This window comes from Ambystoma mexicanum, chromosome 14 (genome assembly GCF_040938575.1).
Source record: "Ambystoma mexicanum isolate Mex_15411 chromosome 14, UKY_AmexF1_1, whole genome shotgun sequence".
Classification (NCBI taxonomy): domain Eukaryota; kingdom Metazoa; phylum Chordata; class Amphibia; order Caudata; family Ambystomatidae; genus Ambystoma; species Ambystoma mexicanum.
In genome coordinates this window covers 217,666,697-217,691,768 of record NC_090940.1, presented here as the reverse complement: position 1 = coordinate 217,691,768, position 25,072 = coordinate 217,666,697, and the positions used below count along the sequence as shown (strand labels likewise).

Here is a 25,072-nt window from a genome sequence, read left to right as displayed (position 1 = left end):
TGTATAACACACTTTGTCTTTTAAAGAGGCTCACATTAAGGTTGCCCTCGAGTGATCCCTTCATTAATTCCAACGTTTTTATCAGAATTTTGCCTTAAATAAGAAATCATTCTTCATGTATTTCAATCAATCAGGACCTTGTGATATTTTGGCTGATGGAGTTTTGTACATAACCACACAGTTTGTGTCGTCAATCAACACTGAAGAAGATAGCCGCTACAAACGAGTTGGACCGTCATTGGTCCCCTGCATTCCAACTGAACGGCTTACGCTGGACTTTCACCTTGCACAACCCTCGCTCAACTTACATTCCCCTATTTTGCATTTCTCTCAGCTGATCTTCGGACTCTGATACATCTCTATAAAAGTATCAGCAATCTGCAGCATTTGCCCGGTGAGGAATCTGAAGTTCCTTATTTGGTTGCCACAGCCCTCTCCCTCCCATGAGTGGCCACCCAGCCTGCTTCAGTCATCATTTGTGCTACCATAGTGGAACCACTTGAGTGACCTACTATACCGCATCGTGAAACGCTACTGACTCGTCCTTGGCCACTTGGGAGGCGGGGGGCTTGCATGTCCTCTAGGAGCCTGTGCATCAGTACCTGGGTGCTCTGTGCTGTTCCTACAGTGAGCCTGTCACCAAGGGTAGTCACTAAAGTCTTTTTTTAAATGTTTTTTTATTGAAGTTTAGTTGAAATCAATCATCTTTTTTCAATTTATCAAAATACATTTCTTAAATCCATACTAAGTTACAGAAGAGAAAAAGTTCTAAGTTATTTACACAATTAAACTTTGATTATTTACATATATAAATGGAAATAATGTCCGTAACATCAGATCTATCACATGGATGTGGAGAAACAAACTAATTCTCTACCCTTAGACAATCACTGTAAGATGTTTAACTGAAATACATTATATCTAGGATAAACATTCCAAAAGATTCTGTAACAATTCAACAAAAATTCCGACTATCAATTTCAATCATTCAAAAGAAGAGCAGTAAGAAAATTCACTGATGCTGTGTTTAGGCTCATGTTTGCAGAAATAAGCAAGAAGGGCCATTTAAGTTCAGGCTGGACGTATGCAACTACAGTCATAGGCTTCTCGAACAATTTATTTCTCAAGGGGACCAGTGCGGCACATTCTACAATCAGATGTTCTAGGGTTTCTTTTTTTAGTGGGTCATTGCAGAATCTACAGAAATACTACGTCATACAGATTTGTCTACGTTGGACCAGGACATCTCGCGTGAGCCACAAGTTAAATCTCATTCTTACAATTGCCGTACGTATTTGTGGTGAGGGGGCTTTAGACAAATAGACTAAAGTGTCCTGTCCTTCAGGGCCAACTTACTACATAAAAACTAAAAGTACTGTGAACTCTACACGCGGGACATCTTGGAAGCATCATCTCCCCATTCTTCATGTATACAAAATAAGAAACCTCAGATTCCTGCCCTCCAGCCATTAATCAAGCATTCCGAGCCTGGCAGAATTACATCACACTATTTTCAGTGTAACAAAAATCATAACTGTCCAGATGCTATAATGCCTGCATTATTTTCTACGTTTCACTCCAAAACCAAGCATCTTCAACTAGCGTCCACATCAACAGGGTATATGCTTGCGGAATGCAGTGTTCAATCCTGCTGCTGTTATTGGTTCTGATCTCAGAACAAAGACCTAGACAAATTACAATTACAATAGACATCATGGTTCATTTTACCCCACCAAATCCCTGCAGATGCTAAACTCTCCAAGCCTGCAATTAGCGGTAATAAACAGTTCCCCTCCAAAATGAATGGAAGTGGCATTGAATAGTATACAAACCAGAGATTGTGTAAATAAACGGCAAGTACATTCTGACTTTGAGGCCCACAATCGAAATGGACTACCTCCAGTTACAGATTCCCTGACTTCTTCAAATATTATTAATATTCCCTCAAAGCCTTTGCGCCCCTCTCAGGAATCATGTCTTGAACAGAATCAGTTCTTGCAAAACTGTATAGCCTAGGCACAAGTAGGATGGTGAGGAAAAGCCTCTTCCGTCACTCTACAACATATCCTTGACCATGCACTGTGTCAGTCACTTGGCTAAACCCAATTCCACATTTTTTCATGAATTATTTCTAAACGCTAGATCAACCTCCAACTAAACTACTCTCATTGCCAACCTCATCAACGTACATAACCTTGAGATTGTCGCCACTGAAACCGCAGTCTTTGAACATAATATCTGTATGATATAGTTGCAGACAATTCCTCCTGCCTCTACAACAAATAAAAAAGGAAAAGGGGACGAGGTGACGCAACCATTGCTTCCTCCTACCACCAAGAACAGGTTGTGCCCTCCAAAATATTTGACTTGTTTAAACACAACTTCCAACGGGCTTCTCGAGCCAAAGACCTCACTCTTTATCAATATCATTTACTGACCGCCCAATGGAACAGTTACCCTCACCACAGACCTGTCCGACCAGCTCTAAGGAATGTCCCCACTGTTAAAGTATGTCATTGTGCTTGAGAACTAAATTGTTTGGACATGGTACCAATAGGTTCAAATTTGGGGGAGCACTTTATGTAACCTATGACGTTGGTTCAAATAATCTGCGAATGTGGGTTTCCCAGTCATCTAATACTTTTCAACTCTAGTGTCTATATTGAATAGTGGCCAACGCACAATAATGCTGGCATATTAGTTAAGTATTACAATACAAATATGTGTTCGAAAATCATACATTACATTTATAGTGAAAATTAATTTATATAAATCCAACAATTGATAGTCACAATAAGTTCTATCGTCACAATTAAATAGCACATGTTAGCAAAATTATTTTATTGAAATGGGTCATGGTCTTGTAAACGCGCCAACATGTTTTTCAATGGGAGCTAGAATTCTGGTGAGTACAGTTGTCCTGCCAGTCCCATCTTCTTCAGGGCGACAATGGCCAAAATGATTAGATCCAATATGATTGTAATAAAGTTACTCATGTACATGAAACTGGAGCAAAGGATGGACCACACGCACATCCCTTTATTTTTAGAATATCACGTAGCAAAATAATCCTTATAAGAAATCTTTCTATAATTTCAAATCGTAACATGACAATCAGTTATTTCATGATTTTTAACCACTCCGAATTAAATCGGCATGAAAATCCTGAATGAAAAAAGGTCCATCTACTTCATAGTTGGCTGGAAAAGGCCACGATCAATGCACCATTGGAACAGAGACCAAGACCTCTCACTTCTATAATGTCCTTGACATCTTCAACAATTTTAAGTACAAATACCACCTTTGCGCAACTGCCGTGACAAAGGTCACTTCGTGGACCTCATTTTTAAACGTGTGCTATCTATCATGGACACTTCCACCAAACCCATTCCTTAGTCCGGCCACCTCCTGATCTCTTTTCACCTTCCTGCCCAAATTCCCCCAATCTCGCTTTCCTTGGACAGACCACAACACTATACACCTTGCACAGCCTATCATCAGAGGTATTCACAGCTGACTTTTCCCCTTGACAAGTCTTTGCTTCAACTGAATTCCAAACACTCCCTAGAAAAACACTTTGCTTCCCTCATTGAATCCGTCAATCACCTTGCCCCACCCAAATCTGAACCATTCAAAAACCTTGTTACTCTCAGAACAAATGGTGCTCCAAGACATTCATTGATATCAGAAGAGAAGCTCAGAGGCTCGCACGACACTGGAAGCAATTTGGCTTCTCAGCAAGCTGAGCCCGTTGCATCCATTATTAGAGCAAGGAACACTTTCTTCTACTCCAGGAGTCTTCAACCGTTGACCCTTCAAATATTTGGACTTAAATTCCCATCCATCAGACCTAGCCAGTTGAGTCAATAGTGAAGGATGATGGGAGTTGCAATGCAAAACCTCTGGTGAGCCACAGGTTGCAGACCCACGCATAATACAGAATCCCAGTTTAAAGTTTACAATATCGTCATTAAACCAAGTTTGACCAGCCACCTTGCTTCCCCTCCCTCACCTTGTACAATCGCTGTAACTAATTGTTTGTTTATTTATTTATATAGCGCTCCAGACCCAGGAGTAAAAGGGCGCTTAAGGACAGGTTACAGAAGTACAATATATATAAACTTAGCAATTATACATTTGTAGAATTAATATACAATAAACAATATATACAATCAATGGTAGTTAGAACATGTGGATAAACATTTGTATGGCATGTACAGTATATACAGTTTGTAATGTGCTTAGTCTGACTTGGGATTGGTTTTATCCAGTAGCCAGCCAATGACTAATTTCCTGAACAGTTGGAAGGATTTGGTCGATTTGATGTTCAACGGCAAGGTATTCCAAAGTTGAGGGGCGAGGACCGTGAAACTCGAGCCACCGGCTCTTTTAGTGGTGAATCTGGGCACAGTAAGGCAGAGAGTATTGGAGGATCTAGTGATTCTGGTGTTCGGCTTCAAAGTGAGTTTATTAGTGAGATAAGGGGGGCTAGGTGGTTTAAGGCTTTATAGGTGAGGCGGAGAGTTTTTAGGTAAATTTTTTGTTGAATGGAGAGCCATTTACAAGATATTCTGATGTGAGAGATGTGCTCTCGCCTGGGAATGTTTAGTGCTGCTCGCAGTGCATTGTTTTGGAGAACCTGAAGTGAATTGATTATAGCTTGGTTGGCACCTAGGTAAAGGCTATTGCAACAGTCAAGCTTCGATTGTATGAGAGCCTTGGCCAGTATGAGGCAGCTGTTGGTGGATAGAACAGGTCTGCAGGCCCTAATTAGTTTCCCGGTGCAGGCGGTGGTTGAGGCGGTCATGTTGACTTGTTTAGAAAGGTTGGTGTTGCCGTCGAGATAAAAGCCTGGGGTTTTCATGTTTTTAACGATGGGGATGGTATTACCATCGATGATGATGTTGGTGTAGTCAGGGCTGAGTTTCTGTAGGTTATTGGGTGATCCGACTAGGAGGAGCTTGATCTTCTCATCATTCAGGCAGATTTCTTCACTGCCAGGATTACAAATATCAAAAGCAAAATGTTGTCTGCCTATGCCGCCAACTTCCTTCTCTTTCACTCCCTCTCTGACTACAGCCCAGTTCACTAATTGTGTTCCTTTCACTCTTTGGGACACCTGGAAGACTGCATAAGTCAGCAGGCTTGTGATGCTGGAAATGCATCGGAGGGACAGGGCCTCTGTATCCTTGTCCTTTACTGTTTTTTATCGTGTGTTCTGTCGTGTTTTCCGCGCAGGAGTTCATGTGGCACTCCTGGTGGTGCAGCTCTCTCTTTTGGTTTAGTGTACAGACCCATGGGATACCCTTATGGCACCCATCGGTGCGGGTACAACCCCGAGCCCCTAGTGTATGTTTTTGGGCACCTGTGGGTGGCCTACAGAGCAGGGTATGGGCTGGTGGCAGCTCCATGCTGAATTTGACAGGTGCTCTGAGTATCCTCCATTTTGGGATACCCAGGCCCAGCCATGTGAATCAGTTGGTTCCTGATAGGAAACAAGATGGCCCCCTTGGCCTCTTGCTTTCTATTGCCTGTTAACTTGTTTTCCCAAAGTCCTGGGAAGCCCTGACTCTGTCCCTTCCCCCTGACCGGCTGTTGGGTGGAAGTTCCATATATGGTGTTGTTTTGAAGTCCAGGCCAGACTGGCTGGAGCCTTCCCAGTGACTGTATGTTGTGGGTACACCCTGTGGGTGGGACCTGAGTGAATGGAGAGTGTGATGAATACGCATTCTGTGTTGTGGGTGTCTAGTATCTGGTGTTTGACACAATGACTGAGACAGCCCTGCCCGAAAATGGTATGAATGCAGTATGGAGTGTTGAATGGCTGGGTACTTGAGAGGAGTGAATGGCCTGAATGCACTATGCACCTTATTGGCTGCCTGCCTGCATGAATGGCCTTCTGACCGATTGGTTGCCTGAGTGTGACCCAGCAGAATGAATGGGAGACCAACTAGTATATCTGGGGGCCTCTCACGGCTAGAATTCGTGCTCAGAAGCTGAAGAGTAACTGCAGTGAAACTGAAGCTTAACCTTGAAGCCCTGCTGGAAGAGAAGAATTGCTGTTGCTCTCCTTCATCAATCTGAAAGCTGCTGTGTCTCCAAGGACTGACCCAGAGAGGACCTGGTAAGGCGCCCTCTTCCCGAGCTACGAGGGACCATTGTGCACCAGCTGATCTTTGCCAAAGCTCCCTGGTAGACAGACCTACGACAGGCTGCCAACCGGAGACGGGGACTGCCGCGGAATCCCAAAGAGAAGCACCCGGTCTGTTGTCCGTCTCTGTTGACGACCGCCGTCGCTGACTGGAGACGCCGTGCTCCTGTTTGCCTAAGAACTTCATTTGATCCAAGGACGCTCTTATCTACATCGCCGCCTGCTTTTTTCCCGCTGGAGAAGGCCCGACCGTCGACGCGCCGAGGAGCATCCGCCGGTGGGTTTCCTGCCACCTAAAGACCACAGAGACGCTGACGACTCGACGCCCTTGCTGGGCCACAGTTCTTCAACATCTCTTTGCGATTCAGAACTACCGTCACCGAGGCGCCCTGCACGCCTCCTCCTTGCAGGACGCCAACGCTCCGTCGTCGTCGAGCACCGCTAGGAATGAAGCTGCCACTTCACCGCCGTAGTTCACCCTGTTCTCCGTCGGACGTTCGACGACCCTTGACTCCTTCCGTAAAGGGAGGGCACTCAAGAAGGGCCGTCGATTACCCGACGACGAACGCTACAATTCCAGGTACATTGGGGCTGTAGAACTATTGTAGAGGGAAATAAGACTCGTAGAACAATATATGGACTGGGCTTGTGATACATCTTTGCTTTACAGGTTGCCCAGGTGGGGGGATCTCCACACAGAATTGTGCCTAGTTGGTAAAGGCCAGTATTCTGCCAATTGTTCAACCATCTTGCTTTCCTTCCCCTCTCTACTGCTGGTTTCCTCTTTATTGATCTCAGTGGCATTTTGACAGTATAGTTGATGCACTTTAATGAGATCTAATAATAATTGTGGTACCACTTTAGAACTGTATATATTTACCATTATTGATTTTCTGAGCACAAAGTGAGTTATTGTGATAGTGTACATAACCTTGAATATTAATTATATAAAGACTGTGTTTTAACTAATACAGTGTGTGGACATTCCTTTGTGGGGGCTTGGGGACTGCACTGTACTTAAGAACCAGCCTACATCACCTCCTGAGAAGCTAGGCCTTGATTGCTCGACCATAGCTACCGAATAGCGATTCTTGGCTGGGGTCCTCTGTGCCTCTCCTCTACCATATAGAGAGCAGAAGTACAGACACCCCCCTCCAGTCTTTACACGGCCACTCTGCATACCTCATAGATACCTGCCTGGTGTCTGTTTCCATTGTTCTGGCTGAACACCTGACTCGAGACCCTCTCAGTTATCATCAACCAGTCGTCGTAAGGGGCCGTCTTTCTTACCCGACTGAAACATGCCATAGTAACTCCCCTCCACATGAAGCCTGAAGCCTTTGCTGGATCCTTCTTTACCTGCCAACTATTGCCCCATCTCCAATCTCGACAGCCCCCACTCCGAATTGGCAAAGTCATGGAGAAACCTGAATCAAGCAGCTCTACAGCCAGTTAAAATAAACCAATGCCTGGATTCTCACCAATCAGAATTCCGGCCCTCACATGAAACCAAAATAGCCCTTCTGGACATCGGCGAACACCTCATTGAGGTATTTGACTGTCCAACCCGTTTGCATCATCGTCTTTGATCTGGTGACATCTATTGACACAGTCAACCATTCTTTCTTCCTTATACAATTCCATGGCTGCTTCAAGATCAGACTCGGCCTGTGGTTTGCGAAAAACCTTCATATTTGAAAGATGCCAACAAGTTAAATTTGGCCCTTTCCTATCTTATCAATCTAGTCTTAAGAGTTTCTCAAAGCTCACCATGTTCTCTTTCTCTTTAATGCATATGTGGAACCGCTCATGAACATCAATTGATCTTTGAAGAATTCCAGATGTTTGCAGACGGCACCCAGTTAGTGGCAAGAGCCAGACGCCTCCCTCGAACTAGCTCCCGACAGTCTTCTCAACGGTCATTATTCATCTCTCTCCACATCTGTCACAAAGCGATTCATGGGTGGATGAATTTCAGCAAACTCACTCTGACTGGAGAGAGAAGACCCATCAGGAATCCTTATTCCAGCGTCCCCACTTTCCTCTTCATTCTCTCGTCATTGGCTCACCAACACTCCCCCTAAAATAGAACCTCTATTTTCACTTTGATGATAAACTTGCTGTGCACAATGTGAGAAACCTGAGGGCGTCCTCACACCTACTCCCCTTGGGTCCTCTTCTGAGGTGGTCAGGAGAAGGCCATTGTTCTTGGATCTCGACCCAGGGGGTGGAGACGTGAGAGAGATCACCTGGGTGGATGGTCCTTGGAGATTGGGATTGAGATGTTCTCAGGCAAGATGTGATATTCTGCATTTCCCTTTCAGGAAGAACCCTCTATCCCAGAGGCGGTTATGGGTTATTGCTATCCCTGTCCCACTGACCAGGAAAAGGCCCAGAGATATTACCACTCTAGAAACACCAGAAGGAGGGTGAAGAAGAGAAGGGTCAAGGATGAAACAGGAGAGAGATGGTATCCCTCTTCTCCTATTAAAGACCAACCTCTGTCTTTAAATGCTATTGTAAAACCTCTTCCCTCTTTTCACTGGCTTCTCCGCCCTTTTTACCCCAGGGCTGCAGGCAGCATTTCATGTCCATGGACCTGGAGGAAAGACTATGTTGGTCTCATGGATGAGTACGGCACTTCACCACAGCCGTCTTCTCCAGCTGGTGTGTGAAATCCAATTCGAAAGAAGGTTGAGCATGACGAAAGAGTGAATATATTTCCTGCCGTTTTCAGTGCTCTTATTTATTGCTCAGCATCCTTTTCTACCTCCTCCCAGCCAACAGGCCAGAACAAACATTGCTGCAAACACGTTGGAAACCTGTACAAACTGGGATTGTGGCATGAGGGTGGGGGGCGCTTAACTGTGCAGAGAGACGCTTGTGCTTGGTACCGATTGAAACTTGGAGCATTCTTTGTTAGTTCATTTGGTCTTGACTGCAATTCAGACATTTTAATCAATTATGAAGGCGGGAGAGCAAAGACATTGAATACTGGAATTGCAGTGAAGGTAATGGTCTATATTTCCATAGTCTTTAACATTATAGAAAGCAGTAGAAGGGATACTCTTCACATGAAAAATATGCATAACTACAGTGCCCCTCCAGTCCTTACTGATGTATTTCACCACAGAATCAAGGTCCAGACATGAGTTGCAGGTATGCACTTGCAGGTTGGACAACCAAGATCTTGTCTAGGGTCTCCAAACAAGCTCTGAACAATGTACCTTTTTGATAGCCATTGGCGGTCATCTTTCATATTCTCTGCGCCTTTAGTTCAGCATAATTCATGTACGTGGCTTGAGTATTGAGTGTATGGATCAGTTTGCAGTGTATGGCCTAACAAATACTTTTTTTATGCAGCTCATTGTAGCGGTCGAGCAAGAGGAAATCCCCAGACTGAAAGCTCTGTATGAACGAGGCCTCGAGAACAATGTTCGAGATTTGAAGCTGATCAGTGCAAAAGAAATAAAGGAGAAGGAGCCCTACTGCAGAGTAAGTACATCTCTTGACTAGACAAAGATGTTCCTTCCTAGTGAACCCAGTTATGCTCAGAGTCAGTTGACAGAATGTTAAGAGTCGGTTTGGACTGTTGCAGTTGGTTGTACAGTTCTTAAAAGGAAGTATCAGTTGCAGGACACCCAAAATAAGAGGAGAGGATGTAGGCAGGACATGACGTATGGAGAAGAAGAGGGTGCTAATTGGTCAAAGTTGTAAACTCAGAAACTACTGGAAGGAAAGGACTTATGAGAAGGGGTAGTTACTTTTTCTATGAGTTTTCTGAGTATGTTGGTTTACAGTTGAAAATGTTCAAAATCAATGTATAGGTTTTGAAAGCTGCTGGAGAGTGGCAAATATAGAAGTGACGCATAATGCTTGTCTCTGTGTCTTTAATAGAATCAAGACTCCCTGAGCTGTAAGAGTGGGTAATATTCATTGTGTACTAAGGCTGAGGAAAGCTATCCAGGAGACAAGAGTCATTCTACTGATCTTTTGTCTTAGTGGTAGGAGCAGAGCAGTTTCGCTTTGTATGGAGGACAGCCTGTTTACTTTGGACTTCACAACAGATGACAAGCACCTAAGTTTGTTTGTTTACGCAGGGAAATCCATAGACTAGAGGATAGTGAGGCCTTTTTCACTTAATATTTTAATAAGAGTTTCAAGAATGCCAAAAACTAGTCTGTTTCTTTCTTCTGACCTACCACAATCGGATTATCATCAATGCCTTCCACAAGCTGAGGCTACTATGGACACCCCTACCCCTTGCACAGCCTAGCCCTCTGCATAGTCAAAAGGAGTACATTTGTGGAATGTTTGACACACCTTGAAACCTAACAAGAGGCAAGTTCTCTAGAGTCGTAGGGTATTAAATTGTGGAGGCGCCAGTGAAAAAGTGAGTCTTGAAAGTCATGCAACCAATTAATGTAATTCAGTGAAACTGGTGATGTGGTGTGTGTCTGACTCACACTTTATAGACCCAAAAATAAGACTGGAGTCCGCATGACTGAGAAACAAAGTACTCCTCGTATCTAAGGTTGGTGGCATTGACTCAAGGTGAGGAAAAATCCCATTCATTTACTTGTTTGTAGGTCTCTGACTATTTGCCCATTGTTTGCATTATGAAACAGAAAAACTTTCAGTATGAAACTAGAGGTACACATTTAACATTAAGGTGTATGCCAATATTTGCTTAGAAAACATTAGGGTATGAAGTTTACATTGACTGATATCTTGTAGGTGTGCTACAGTTGCAAAACATTGTAACATTTTAAAGTTCCTTCCTGCAGCCTGATAACTGCTGTACTGTTATTTCAGGGCATAATGGCTCTCGATTCACCTCACACTGGCATTGTGAACTACAGGGAGGTGGCACAGTCCTTCACAACAGATATTTTGGAAGCTGGCGGAACAGTCCTGACTGAATTTGAAGTAAATGGTATTGAAATCGTGAATGAAAGCGCAGAGGACGATCAAGAAGGTAATTTTTCCTTACGTTGGGTATTAGTCATGCCTTAATTCATTAATTTCATTGTTGGATTTGAAAATGCAATCACATCTGCACCCTGTACATGGTGTACATGTCCAAACAGTATATTATATTCAATGGGAACTCTGAAGATGAGCAAAGCCTTGAGTCAGATTTCTAATTAGAGTGCATGTCCCCCTTTGCGTCTTTCCACTCCCTTTAAGAAGTCAAATTGGGACCACATAGGTCCTGTACATCCCCCTGAAAACAATCTTGTACGAACATGAACCTTTTAACTCTTTCAGCCATTTGCGTCCTTGCGTGAGCATTTGTTAAACATGGCCTTTTTGATTGTGAATGCATTTCCTGCTGTTCCACATGTGGCCTCCTAAGTGTTGCTTCGGCTGCTGCTCGCATAGAATCTGAGTGTGTATGGTTGCAGGAAGAGGCTGTGCACCAACACCTTTGAGTGTTTCTCATGCACAGAATGGAATTACCATCATAAACGATCTCGGATCCAAATAACAGGACACACTCAAAGAAAATAGCAAAGTACTAGTTTATTGTCAGCTCAAATAAAGAAGGGAGCTCTGGTGACCATACAAATTGCAGCTCACTCACTCTCAAATACATTTCCATTACACAAAGACTTTATACTTCGATGTATGTCAGTTATGACGTCCTCCTACTTGACAAATAATTAAACCTATCGAGGGGAGGCACTGGTTTAGGGAACACATATACCTATAGTGTGTATAGGTTTTAATAACATCATTGGCTGTCCCTTATCTATTAGGCACGCCTCGAACTACCTCTAAATTTGTATAATACAGATTATAGGGAAACAATTACAGCGGATTGGCTTCTGCAATATTCTATAGCATGCTGCTACAGAGCCTCTTATGATTGTTTGGCATATTCTCCTAACCTTGGACATTCGGCTCTTAGCAGCACGTAAGCAAAACGAAACCCAGGTGCAGGAAATGTCAAGACGACTGCTCACATTGGTCAGTCAGCCTACCATCTCTCATAAATTAGACCATGAGCCAAGGCTTTTTCTTTATAGCTGACCTTGCTGACTGTCATTTTCACTGGGACTTTTAAGGGAGTGTAGTTACATCACTATCTTCAATTGGAGCTTAATGAATAGGCCTTGTTTTCGAGTCTCGCATCACATGCCAGTAGACCACGAATTTGTCAATTTCAACCTTTTATTTACTGCTGTTTGATTTAATTATGCTGATTGTTTTACTCCTTTTGGCCTCTGGAGACTTGGCCCTCCATCTTACAAATGTTTTCTGCATCCTTGATTGTTCAATACTTGGCACTTGCAAATGTTTTTACGTTCTTCTTAATCGAACAGAAATGTATCCTTTGCTCATAGATTATCCATGTTGACTCCCTCTGCACCTTCCAGTTATTTCTTGATGTGTCATCCTCCGTTTCAGCCAAACAGATATCCTTTGTTCCTTGCACAAAACTGTTTATTCAGCATCTTTCATGCTTACAGCCTTGGTTTGTCTCTGAGGTAGTTTTGACATGATCCAAAGTCCATCTTTCCATCATGGCCGCTTTCCTCATATCTTCTTATTGTATTATGATTTCTCTGTCTCTGCAATTATGTTTCTCTTGTTACATCAGTTACATTATCATTCTTTAAGTTTTTGCATATCATTTCAGTATGTCTTAGTGTCTTCTCTTCATAACGTCACTTTGCTCTGGTCTGATTTCACTTACCGCTCTTCTATGTCCAGTGGTGTATGCCAACATCCTTCCACCACATCAGTGCGAGGGTACAATCGATACTGTTGTCTAAGTGCATAACGTCCCTCATATCTTTGATGCACTATTGGGATAATACCTGGTATTGTGCATAGTGTCTTCCTGCTATTGTTCCATTATGACAGAGGTGACAGGGCAGGCACTAAAGTTGACGTCATCTGCTTCGCTACAATGCTCTAGTAATGACAAGCCAAAGGAACAAGTTGGATATAAGGGGTGGGCCTAGTGGTGAAGTGGAGCAGGACATCCCATCAAATATAGCAGACAGGCGAACTATTTGGCAGAATTTTGCATTTTATGATAGAAGCATGAGACTCGGGGCTAGTGCATATTTTGAGGATCATCGTTTTATGCTGTTGGGCCATCGCAGATTTCCCCCAGAGCAGTAATGGCCGACTTTTATTTTAAAATGGCTGCCTAAGAAATGTTTCAGTCTGCTTGATCTTATGTTTGATGCCCTTTCTGGCAAACTGGAACTGAGTTTGCTTGCATGTGTACTATAATGTTCTAACCTGTGCTAATCCTCATCGGAGATAGGAAATATAATGTAATCTGTACAATATGAAAAAGGCTGTTGGTCGACTTCATCTAAATGGAGGGGTCTATATGACTAGTGTGGCTGACAATATGTCATCTAATCCCTGCCCACTGCTGCTCATGACTCATTCCATGGAACAGGAACAGCACTGTCTCAACATTCACACAATCATTTCAGTGCAGTTGATTGAACCATCTCCAGAGATTATGATACAGGTGCAAATGAAAAGACTGCACATCTCACAAGCCCTACACCAGCATACACCCCCTGCTTCTCTTATCGGAACAGATAGTCCTGAGCCAAAGCAAGAAGGCCCAAGCAAAGTTCACTGTCCACTAATGCAGCAAGCCATGAAGAAAGGGTATATGTGGCTGGAGCGTGTGACACAGGTCTGGCTACTGGCAACCTCCAAGAAATTAACTAATCTCCTGGGTGGCCGACCACGCAAGTCAACAAGAACCACCACTAACAGATGGTGAATTGAGACTAGATCTGTGCTTCCTTTATTTCCAGACTGTGCCATGTCAGTGGCCATGATTCGCCATTCAATGGATAGTGTGAAGACTGCAAATCAATGCTTAATTAATGAGCAATGGCCAATCATCACATTATATCTGCCACTCCACTCATTAGCAAAAGAAATCCAGTGGAGCTAGCCAGGAACTCATGGTGGGGATAAGTGTATTGTAATGTTTTGTGGGCTCCACATTGAGATGGCAATTCTCATGGTACTTGAAAATCATCTGGATGAAGTGGGTGGATTGTAGCACTTGTTTTGGCTGGTGATACCACAGATGGAAAAGCTGATTAGCTTACAAAATTCTCCCATTTTACACACACCAGTAGGGCACATGAAACCACAGCCAGTAGTTTCTATGGACTTCTCCAGCAGGCCTACATTGAGTGCAGACACGACATGGAAGAAACCTGTCAAATAACATTGCACGAAGACTGTTGTAAGGAAAGGATCGTCCCCCAGCCCCAATTCTGGTACCTCATTCTACAGTTATAACTTCTCTTGATGCTTTATGTAAGAGTGATGCGAGAGGAAAACATGCTGTATATAGAGGCCCTGTCCAAGATTGTTCTCTGGTTCTGTTCTTCAGACCATATCCATTATGCAAGATGGATCCTGTCCACTTACGTGATATGATTTCACTTGAAAGAGCACCATTGTAACACCCATGAAAAATTCAAGCAGGGGAAATGTGTTATTTAAAACTGAAAACATGCATTTTCTGCTATTGCGATTGATCAGGCCTATGAACAGAATGATGTGCCCATGAAAGGTGATGGTTGGCCTGTAGGCCTCACAGAAAACCCAGCAGCTCTGCGTTGTTGGATGGTCTCTTGACCTGAGATGGCCCACTTAATTGATGAGTTTGAGAAATCAACTAAAAAGAGATGGAACATTAAAGGACGGCGTATGCAAAAGATGTCTAGTCTCTCACCAGAACAGTAAAAGGTATGGGAAAAACATTTAATGAAACCAGCTGCAATCTTTTTGTACTTGAAATAGATACATTCCATCCAGCAGTGGCATACACAGTGCTCAAGAATAAGAAATGTGGATTTAACCAATAGACTTGTCTCAGTCAGTGACTTGTTATCCAAACCAAACCTATCAAAGGGCCTAAAAGACAGAACAACATCCAGATCTTCAGCCGTCCTCCAATCGGAGAAAACTCAAAACAGTTACAATTGACATCACCAAAAAGAAGTGCCTTCTCACTGTATTCTAGACTTTACATTGCATCCCAGGTACAGATTGATGACCTGGATAATTTCTTTCGGTGCAAAAATCATGCTTACTTCCAGCACTTCCAAAGATAGGGAGTCGGAGACCCGTAACACAGTCTCGTACATTGTAATGCTTGATAAAGCTCACACTTGAAGAGAGCAAATCTCCCCATCTGTGTAATTCAGGTTTCCATTCTTGATGGTGCAGCCATTGTCAACGTGCTGGGAACAGGGTTTGCAAAAACATTTAAAAATTGTTCAACTGTTTCATGCCCTACATCAAATCACAGCTTCAATCTGTATCAAGATTGAAGAATTTGTATAGGCCAAAAAGGTTGAAGGCTGACGTGTTTAAACGTGTTGAGCCAACAAGTATGGTTCTAAAAACAGTCAAGAGTGTATCTGCATTGATGAAAACAATGATGAATTGCCTTCTTGGCAACGTCTACAGCAGCCATTGACACAAATAACAAGTGATTATCACAAACGATGCCAATGTGTTTTGTGTAAAGTGTCAAGACAACGTCTGGAGACTGGCTCCATGCTCACAGGAAGATGCAGACAGTCGCATCTTACTTCACCTAAGTAATGCTGTGCAGCAAAGCTATAACAAAACATTAATTCACACTGCATACCCTAATGTTGTATTTCTAGCCAGAACATCAGTGCATCGTTAGAACATTAATGAACTATGGGTTGCATTTGGAGTTGGGAAGAACTTCCATTTCTTTTCCGCTTGTGAGTTGGCAAGAGCTCTGGGTCTTGATTGCTGTACCCCCTTAGCAATATTCCACGCAATTACTGGATGCGACACTGTCCTTTTTTGGAGGCAGAGCAAGGGAATTGCCCGGGACACCTGGAATATATATGGAGATGTCAGCTCTGCATTTTGTACATTGACTTGCCGTCAATCTCACAATTGTCCAAACATTTCGGAACTGTAACAGCAATTGGGAGACATATGGTATGTTGCAAGTGTCCCAAACTTCATGCTTCTCTAGTAAACAGCACAATTATTTCGCCTAGACAAGTCCATAGTGTAAATCTTTCAGTAGAGATCTAGCGAGGCCCTAGACACACTGTATAGGGAAGGTGAAAAAGGGAAAAACAAAGGAGATGATGGGTGTAGAGACAAGAGTGCAAATACCAAATAAAATGAAAACCACCAAAGGATCAGTCCTGCTGACTAATAAAACTGAAAACACAAGCTAAAAGGAGATAATATGCAAGCCCCTTCCTCACCTTCAGTGAGGTCTGAGCTTATTGCAGAAGCAGTAATCAAGAAGCACTTTATTTCCATTACCTGCTCACCATTGAAACATCATGGCCATGGTACTGTATGCAGAACCCAGAGGACTCATTGTTCTGGCTATAAACCTGTATTCAAAATAATAATGGGTGGGAAAATGCCTCATTGTCCCTAATCTAGGAGTTATTCCCCTCCTCAACTAAAACTAATGGGTCTGTTCTGTGCCAAGATGTCCAAAGCAAAATATGTCCTGTGTCTGAAACCCTATTATGGCCTTCACAGTCTAAAAACGAACAAAGAATGCAAAGGATATATTTTCTGGATCTCAAGGTGTACACATGTTCGAACTCAACATAAAGATATAAATCCAACCAAAAAGTTCAAATTGGACAATGTTGACAGTTCCAGGGAATGGCTCCCTTCCACAGATTCTACAACAACAAAAAGTTTCAACAAAGAACAATCAAGCTCCTTCACAGTTTCGGGGGAGTGGGGTGCGGGCTGGATGACTCCCTTCCCCAGGTTTCTCTTCACGTTTCAGATAGTTTCAATTCCTAAGGGCATGTGACTTTCTCGGGATTATCTCCTCTTACTGTATGACAATTTGGGTGGAGGTCCCAGACTTGCAGATCACCTGATATACTTTGTTGCCAGGTTTTTCTTCACACTTACAGTACATCGCAATCTTAAGGGCATGGTTCTTCCTTGAGATTCTCCTTCTGTAATTTGTTACACACGCTTTTAAACACTTATCTTCACCTGGTGTACACTCCTGCCAGGACTTTCACACAATGGGGCTCATTACGAGTCCGGCGGTAACCGTGCCAGTATTACCGGAAAGGTTGCTGCCAGACCCGTAAATATTTACAGGCGCCTACTTGCCGGAAATACCGGTGTATTACAACCCCGGCGTTCCGGTGCTTCCGTGACGGTCTGCCTACCGTGGCCGCTGTGTCCGGCAGGGTCTGCCCTGTCGGGCACAGCTGCTCCGGCAGGCAAACTTGTAGTGTACCGGTCTGGAAACAACAGTTGCCGGTAAGCTTACTGGCACCGTTGTTTCCAGATCGGCATACTTGGGATGTGCCCCAATGACTTTTAACCAAAACATTTGTCTTTACCTGATATACTCTCCTAGAGAGCACATTACACGAGCAGGCCCCCGAGCAGCATTAGCAGTGCAGTGACCTGCAGTGACCGTCTGTGGCATGAGGCGCTGAATACTAGTTTCAGAACGCTCTAATTTAAGGGCGCACTCATCCTGAGAGTGCGGTTTGTTGAAGTCAGCCGTTACAGTCTGCACATTGCGGCTTACTAATCACCACTTGCACCAACCTTACCAGCTATTTGCCCTGATGATGGACAATATGTCCGAAATGCATTGGCATTTTAGCACTTTGTCATAGGCTGCTGTAAAGTGGTCATTTTTTATGAGAATACAGAGTTGTTTTCCCACAACCAATGTTTGGTGTTTTCCTTATGCAATGACAGAACAAAAGTAATGTCACAGTTACAGTTCAATGGCATGTTATCCTAGCGAATATGCTAGACAAGGGTGTGCAGACCTCACTGCTGGCTTTTCTTTTTAGCACAGGTCCACAGTTTCTTCCTTGAGATTCTCCTTCTGTAATATTACACACACTTGCAAACACTTATATTCACCTGGTTTACTCTCCTGCTAGGACTTTCACACAATGCCTTTTAAGGAAAACATTTGTCTTTACCTGGTGTACTCTCCTGCCAGGACTTTCCCACAGTAATTTTTCCTTTTACCCATGAAACGATATTTGCCCAATATCGTTGTCGTTCCTTGCTTATGTGATGGCATCATGAAGTAGACAAAGACAAATGAATACGATTTTGGATATTAACTTGTATTAACTAAAAGGAGGCTGGAAAAGGGCCATAACTTGCCCTATGCTAAGGTGGGATTTCCCTACCTGAATACAACTAATGATAGTCTGTGTCAGAAAGTCCAAAGCAAATAGCTGTCTGAGTCCAAAACCTATACTTGCCCTCATATCTTATTGTATATAATGTTTAGGGATGGCAGCATCAAATAAGAAGTGTTCAAATAAAAGTCCAGAAGCTTTGTCCAGCTCTTGGATGGAAAGAGGGTTTCTCTTGCCCAAGGTTCAAACAGTTGACTTTACAACAGAGGGGCTCTATTCCCACAAGCTTGCAGGTCTGTCAATGTTCCAAAACAAAACAATTCCTTAGGATATTCAATGTTCCAAAATAATATAGTTCCTTGGGACACTTACCAGTTCTTCACGTCTGGTTTGTGAGAAACCAGAAGGTGTCTCAACCACTAGTCCCCAGCGATCTGTCATCCAGGTGGCCAGGACACGGCCATCCCTTTTGGATCCAGTTCCAGGGGGTGGGCCAGTGCGGGTGAATCACCTAGGTGAGGGGTCTTCGGGGAGTGGTAGTAGGACACCAGATGCTGAGACGTGGATCCCCTTCCCTGTAACACCTTTACCCATCCTACCAGGTATGATATTTAGGAACTCCACCCCTGCCCCATTTTTACAACACCAACACTTTCACACGGACAGCCAGCTAAGAGAGAAAACAGACTAACACCCGAGCCGTATACCTGACGTGTCCGAATACAATGGTCAGGCAATTACTGATCATCAGACACACCTGACTTCTATTAAGCTTCCCCACACGGATAAAAGGCGGAGCACGAGAGCACACTCTGAGCGAGGCAAAGTACAGGAGGAAACGGCAGTTTCGAGAGGGCAACTGATCGAGAGAGGAAAGACGGCAAAACAGAAGGGAATCGCAAGGAGGGAAGTTCCCTTGACCTTTATGACAAGGAACCGTTACTTTCCAGAAACCTTAAGAATAGAAAGAGTATGACCAGGAAACCAGGCTGAAGAATCCTGCATTGTATGTCGGAGATACCCGGGGCCCTCCCGCTTCAATAATCAAGGCGGGGAGAAGCGCCAGCCGCTGTTGTACTGTTCTTGGCTCCAAGAACAAAGCAGTGTCAGTGAATCAACACAGTCTGTGAGTTGGGGAGACCGGTACAAGACCAATCTGTGTTGAAGCCAAGGTTGCAAGCAGCAACATTGTATGGTGACCACTGGAACGAACATTGTTAAAACGCATATGATAAGAGACGCATGTAAAGTTGAACTGTTGATGAGTGATTGAACTTTAAAAGCAAGATAAAATACCTTAGACAGAGTGGTCTGGCACCACGTGGGGGCTCAATCGAAGGTCTCTGTGAGGTATCCAGCTGAGAAGTGGCAAAAGTGAAAGTTAGGAAAAGGTTCTATCTAGAAGAGAACAAATCATTGTGAATGAAAGTGGTCCTGAGACGGGTTGAGGAAAATCCTGTGCACAGTCGAAAGTCTTCGATTTTGATGAAGTCGAGAAAGTTTGGAAAAGTAGATACATTTTGTCCGAGCCCGCAGGAGGGAGACCAATTGAAGATTTTGTGTTAAAGTGAGTCGGAATCCGGCAGAGGGGCACCAGGGGTGAACAGTAAATCGCCCGAGAAGTTGTACATGTGAAATCCTAAGAAGAAAGGAACAATTAGTTTGTCGTTTTGCATCAGTCCCTCTGAAATAAGAGACTTTGAATGGCAAAGAGAATTTGGCACAGAAGGCCCTTATGTTAAGGTTCTGAACTGCATCCTCGTGCTAGAGAATCCAGAGAGTGTGCTAAGCTCGAGTGTACTGCCTTGTCCCGTGCTCAAAACGTGGGGAAGGGAATATCCTGACATATAATTACTTAAACACTTTTCTTTTGCATAACATTGTTTCCCACACAATTTGTATTTATATTTAGAAGTAAGGATTGTACATATGTTTATTAGTATAGGCCCTTTTATTTTGACAGACTCGACTAGGACTGTGTTATTATTATTTGATGGTCATAGTTTGCTCCCATCTTTAGACTTAGCATTAGGTAGGCATTTTTCTGACCCAATTGAAGTTAAATAATCACCCCTGAACTGTGATGACTTGTGTCTGTCTTACTGTTTGATACCATGCCTTCCTTACAGGTTACTTTTCACCAGCTTAGAAAGTTCAGTTCTTAGTATCAATTCCCTCAGGTTTTCCTTTATTCAATTACCAAGTGGCTTTCCGTAGGTGGGTCTACTCGGTCTAGGCCCAGTTGTTTGACCACACGTTCCACCCATTACAGGTCACGCAACCAACACACCTTAGTATCTGCTTCATAAGTATTTTCCTACCATCTCAGCTTCACATTAAGGCTTGACTTGTTCTTCTTCCAAGTACCCTTGAAGCTTTATTGTTGCTTCTTTTATCACCACTCACTTGTTCAAAAGCATCCACTTTCACTAACCAACAAAGGCTTACCAGTACACTCTCCTGCTAGGAACCTCAGTTTAAAATTCTTTTGCACCACTTATCATAAGCTTCCCAATACACTCTCCTGCTAGGAAATGTATTCACTGTTTCATGCATTCTGGTCAAAACCTCTGATGCCCTTTTACCAGGTTTCTCTTGCATACAGGTTCTCTGCTTTTAACCATTCATGTCTTTCAATAATGCACAATAATATCTTGACAATGCTTGTTTGCCTCTTGAAACATTTTCATCTCAAACATTCACTTATGCATGCTTATTTGGCTATCTTGATTAGCATTGCTTTTCATGTCGGTTCATAGCCAGTTTACTGGTTTTATCACAGTTCATCACTTTGTTGTGCTTATTCTGTATTTTCACCAAATTGACTTATTTCAAGAAATTCACATACTTATATTTTCTTTCTTTTGTTCGCTTGAAACATATGGTAAATAGCCCATTGAAACCTGTGTCGGTACGCCCTGGGACTCCCAGTGCTTCTGGGCAGACTCACCAGTGTTTCTTGGCGTGTCCGACATCTGGTGTGAGGCTGCAGCACTTCTCGTGTCCCCGGGAAGCATTCTCTGTCCTGCCGGTCCTCCCGCTGCTTTGTGGACAGCTTATCTCTTGCCCGCCGGTAAGTCTGATGCACCTCTCTGCCTCCGTGACCCCGCCAGCTCCTTCTCTGCTGCGGCTCGTTTGGCAGTGCTTCTCACCCGGCCCCTTCAGCTGCTTCTCTGCTTCAGAGGGAAGCTTCACCTTTCCTCTGCAGAGCTTTTTTGTGCCAGCCTACTTTCTACCTGGCTTGCTGCTCGGCTTGCCGGCTTCCCTCTCCTGCTCCTCTGGAATACTCAGGTTTTAGCTCCCACACGACTGCTCTCTCCTTCAGGTCCCTCTTCTGCTTCCAGCACTGGCTTTTAAAAATCCCACCAGCTTGATTTGACATTTGGCAACTAGACTGCACAGAGTGAGTTCTGCAGTATTTTGTCAGCCTTTGGTGCATCTTCCTCATCCCAGTACCAAAGTGGTGTTCGTGTGTGTGAGAATTAATAAAGAGCGGATGTATACCTCTGATGTGTCTCTTTCTCATCCCAGTACCTGACTTGTATTTACTGGGAGTCACTTTAGATAAGAAATAGGGAAGGGACTGATAATAACCTATACAGGCCTGGGGGATATTAGGTTGATTAGAAAACGGAAATGGGGGATAACATGTCTTACTCAAGAGTGCATCATCCCCATTCCCCAAGTCTCCTCCACCCAGGTGATCCTCCCTCACATATCCACCCCTGGGGTCAGGATCTGATAGCGACAGCCTTTTTCCTGGCCCCCTTGCGAGGAGGATATTTTGTGGTAAGATGTGAGGACGCCCTCAGATTTCTCACACACAGTGTCTGTTTCATTAATAGTTTTTTCTTTCATATAATGGTTTTTTCGCCCTTTTACAAGTTCATTCACATTTATTTGTCATTCTTTCTTAATTCTGTCTCTTTCAAGGTATGGGCTCAATGATCCGTTTGTGGCATGGTTTACAGGTATGTTAACCTCTTCACGTTCTTTCGTGCTGTTTCTATGAAGCTACGCACACTTTCAGGCAACCCGGTAACCCTTCCGTTTCCCTGGGCTTACCGGGTACTTGTAGTGTCACTCGTGCTTCTCAGCTTCAGTTTCATCCAGGTTGCTGGCTCAGCGTGCATCCCGTTAGCCACTGTGCTTTCACTGTGTCCTTCTTTGCAGTATTCAGTCGCCGCTGCCCTGCCCTCTCAGGCGGTGAGCAGTCTGCACCCCAGTTTCCTCTTCCACTTTCTGGATTAGCCTCAACCCTGTTTCCCGCCGCGTCCTCTTCCTTAGCATACTGGTCGGTATCCGTGCAGGTTCCGTGCAACCCAGTGTCTGCAGTTCTCTCTGCTTGCTGCCAGCTGTGCTGGGTTCCCGTCGTGATTGAATAATCTCCAAAGACTAGACCGCTTTGTGGGCTTACCGGTGTTAGGGATCTTCATTGTTCTGTCCCTCTTCCTCGTCTCAGTGGTTACCATGTCGTTCATTATATGATGTTGAGGAAGATGGTATGAGGTCTTATTGGGAGTGATCATTTGTGATCCCTGCGTCTTCCTCTTCTCATTTTATTTCTTTATTTATTGTGCGTTTGTTAGGCACGTATACAACTAAATGTGTTTCAAATCGCCCACATGGCAACAGGGATGGTACATGGGATTGAAAAAATATGAACATTGGAAGAAAAGACAAACCTACTATGCCTTGTGAGTATTCAGGACGTGCAAGTGCAGAGAGAGAAGGGGGGAGGAGGGAGTGGTGGTAAGTTATGGAATGTCTGTGCTCGTGGTTGAGCAGCAGATGTAAGTGCTGAGTATAGTAAGTGCAAAGGAGCGTTGAGCTGTAGTAAGTGCAGGCCTGCAAAGGCTTAGGCCAGTGAGTGCTGTGGCAAGTGCTGTGTGTAACAGAAGCTGAGTCAATTGGATGTGGGCAGCCAGGGCCCCAAGAACACTTAAGTGCCCTGGTCACCGATCACAGTAACTGAGGCTAGCCGAGGATGGAAGAAGGGAAGGAAGAAGTGAAAGGGAGTATTGAGGAGCTAATGGAATTTGAGGCAGTGCAGCTCAAGACAAAGCGTAAGGGGTAGAGTGTTCGCTAAGAGGGAGCCAGCAGATGCAAGGGATCAGCCTCCGGCACTCTATTTAGTGAAACGCTTCACACACAGTTGGTTCCGGAAGAATGTAGGGGTCTGGAGAGAGAGTATTTATGAATAGCCAGTTGCAGATATCACAGTCCCGGGCCCCAGACAACCTTGTGGATGATGCAGAGGGATTTGAATTTAATCCATGCAGCAACGGGGAGCCAGTGGAGAGTTTTTAGGCCAGGCGAGATGTGGTCCCTGGGCTTGAGGTCAAGGGTAAGTCTTGCTGCCCTATTCTGGATTAGCTGGAGGGGTCGTAGAGAGGTAGAGGGTAGATTCAAGAGAAGGCTGTTGTAGTAGTCAAGCCTAGCAAGAACCAGAGCTCTGGTAACATTGAGCTTCTGGGGGAAAATGAGAAAAGGGAGAAAACCTTTGAGAAGGAAGAGTTGAAAGTTGGACTTCTTGGCAATGTCCTGGATGTGAGGGAGCAACGATAGCGAGGTGTCGAAGAGGACTCTGAGGTTTCTGGCTTCAGATGAAGCAGAAGGTGGAGACACCATAGAGGATGGCCAGAGTGAAGGGAAGAAAGAGGGAGCAGGAGTCCCAATAGGAAGGGTCTCATGCTTGCTGGCATTGAGGCAGAGATCATTGGAAGTGCACCAGGACTGGATGGCAGTCCGGGATGATGGAAGAAGCAAGAGAGTCAGCAGGAAGTTTGAAGAAGAGTCGAGTGTCGTCTACATAGCACTGGAAATTAGGGTAAAGGAGGAAATGATGCATGCCAGCGGACCAAGGTAAGTGTTAAAGAGCTGTGAGGAAGGCATGGTATCAACAGTAAAACAGACACAAGTGACCACAGTTCAAGGGTGTTTATTGAACTTCAAAAAGGGTTTGAAAAGCGCACAGCTAATCTTAAATCTACAGATGGGAGCAAGCTACGCCCATCAAATAATAACGCAGTACTAGTGGTGTCTGTCAAAACAAAAGGGCCTATACTAATAAACCTATTACCAATCCTTATCTCCTATTACAAATACTGTGGGAAATAGTGTTACGAAAAAGAAAGAAGTGTTCACAAAATTATATGTCAAGATGTTCAGGCCATTGGCCTCCCTTGCCCATGTTTTCAGCACGGGACAATGTGGTTCACTCGAGCGTAGCAGAGTCTCTGGCTTCTTTTACACAAGGATACAGTTCAATTATTAGCATCAGTGCCTTTTGTGCTCAAGTCTCTCTACTTCTCAGAGTCTCTTCATTCAGAGGGCCTGATGCGACCAAATAAACAACAAGTTCTTTTCCTCTTTAGATTTTCAATTCACATTAGGTGCTTCATTATTCACCTTGGATCCCTCTCAGTGGGGCTCAGATCCCTTTAACACACTGTTCGTAGGATATTCTTCTTCCGGTGACTTCACGGTTCACCCCGGATGCCCCTCAGCCTAGCTCAGATCCCTTTTAAACTCAATTAGTCTCCCTTGGTCAGGCTCGGACCAATTTCAATTTTACAAGTATCAAAGACGTTCGAATGTGCACAGGGTTTTTGACTTGACCTGTTGCAGAACCGCTCCAATTTCACAATTCATTTTCTTTTAGCATTCATCACATTTTAGTTGGATACCTAACAGAGACTTTCGAATGAGCACCCACGTGGCGCTGGACCACCCTGTCTACGGTATTGTATCTTCG

The 25,072-nt window shown here is 44.0% G+C and overlaps 1 protein-coding gene across 2 annotated transcripts in view; it reads left to right on the top strand.

The window, feature by feature from the left end:
* L2HGDH (L-2-hydroxyglutarate dehydrogenase) overlaps positions 1-25,072 on the top strand; it is a 265,162-nt gene that overhangs the window by 159,118 nt on the left and 80,972 nt on the right. For both annotated transcript variants that reach the window (XM_069638978.1, XM_069638979.1), the window contains exons 4-5: positions 9,515-9,646; positions 10,967-11,129. In XM_069638978.1, the coding sequence (XP_069495079.1) occupies positions 9,515-9,646; positions 10,967-11,129 (295 nt within the window). The remainder of the gene's footprint in view (positions 1-9,514; positions 9,647-10,966; positions 11,130-25,072) is intronic.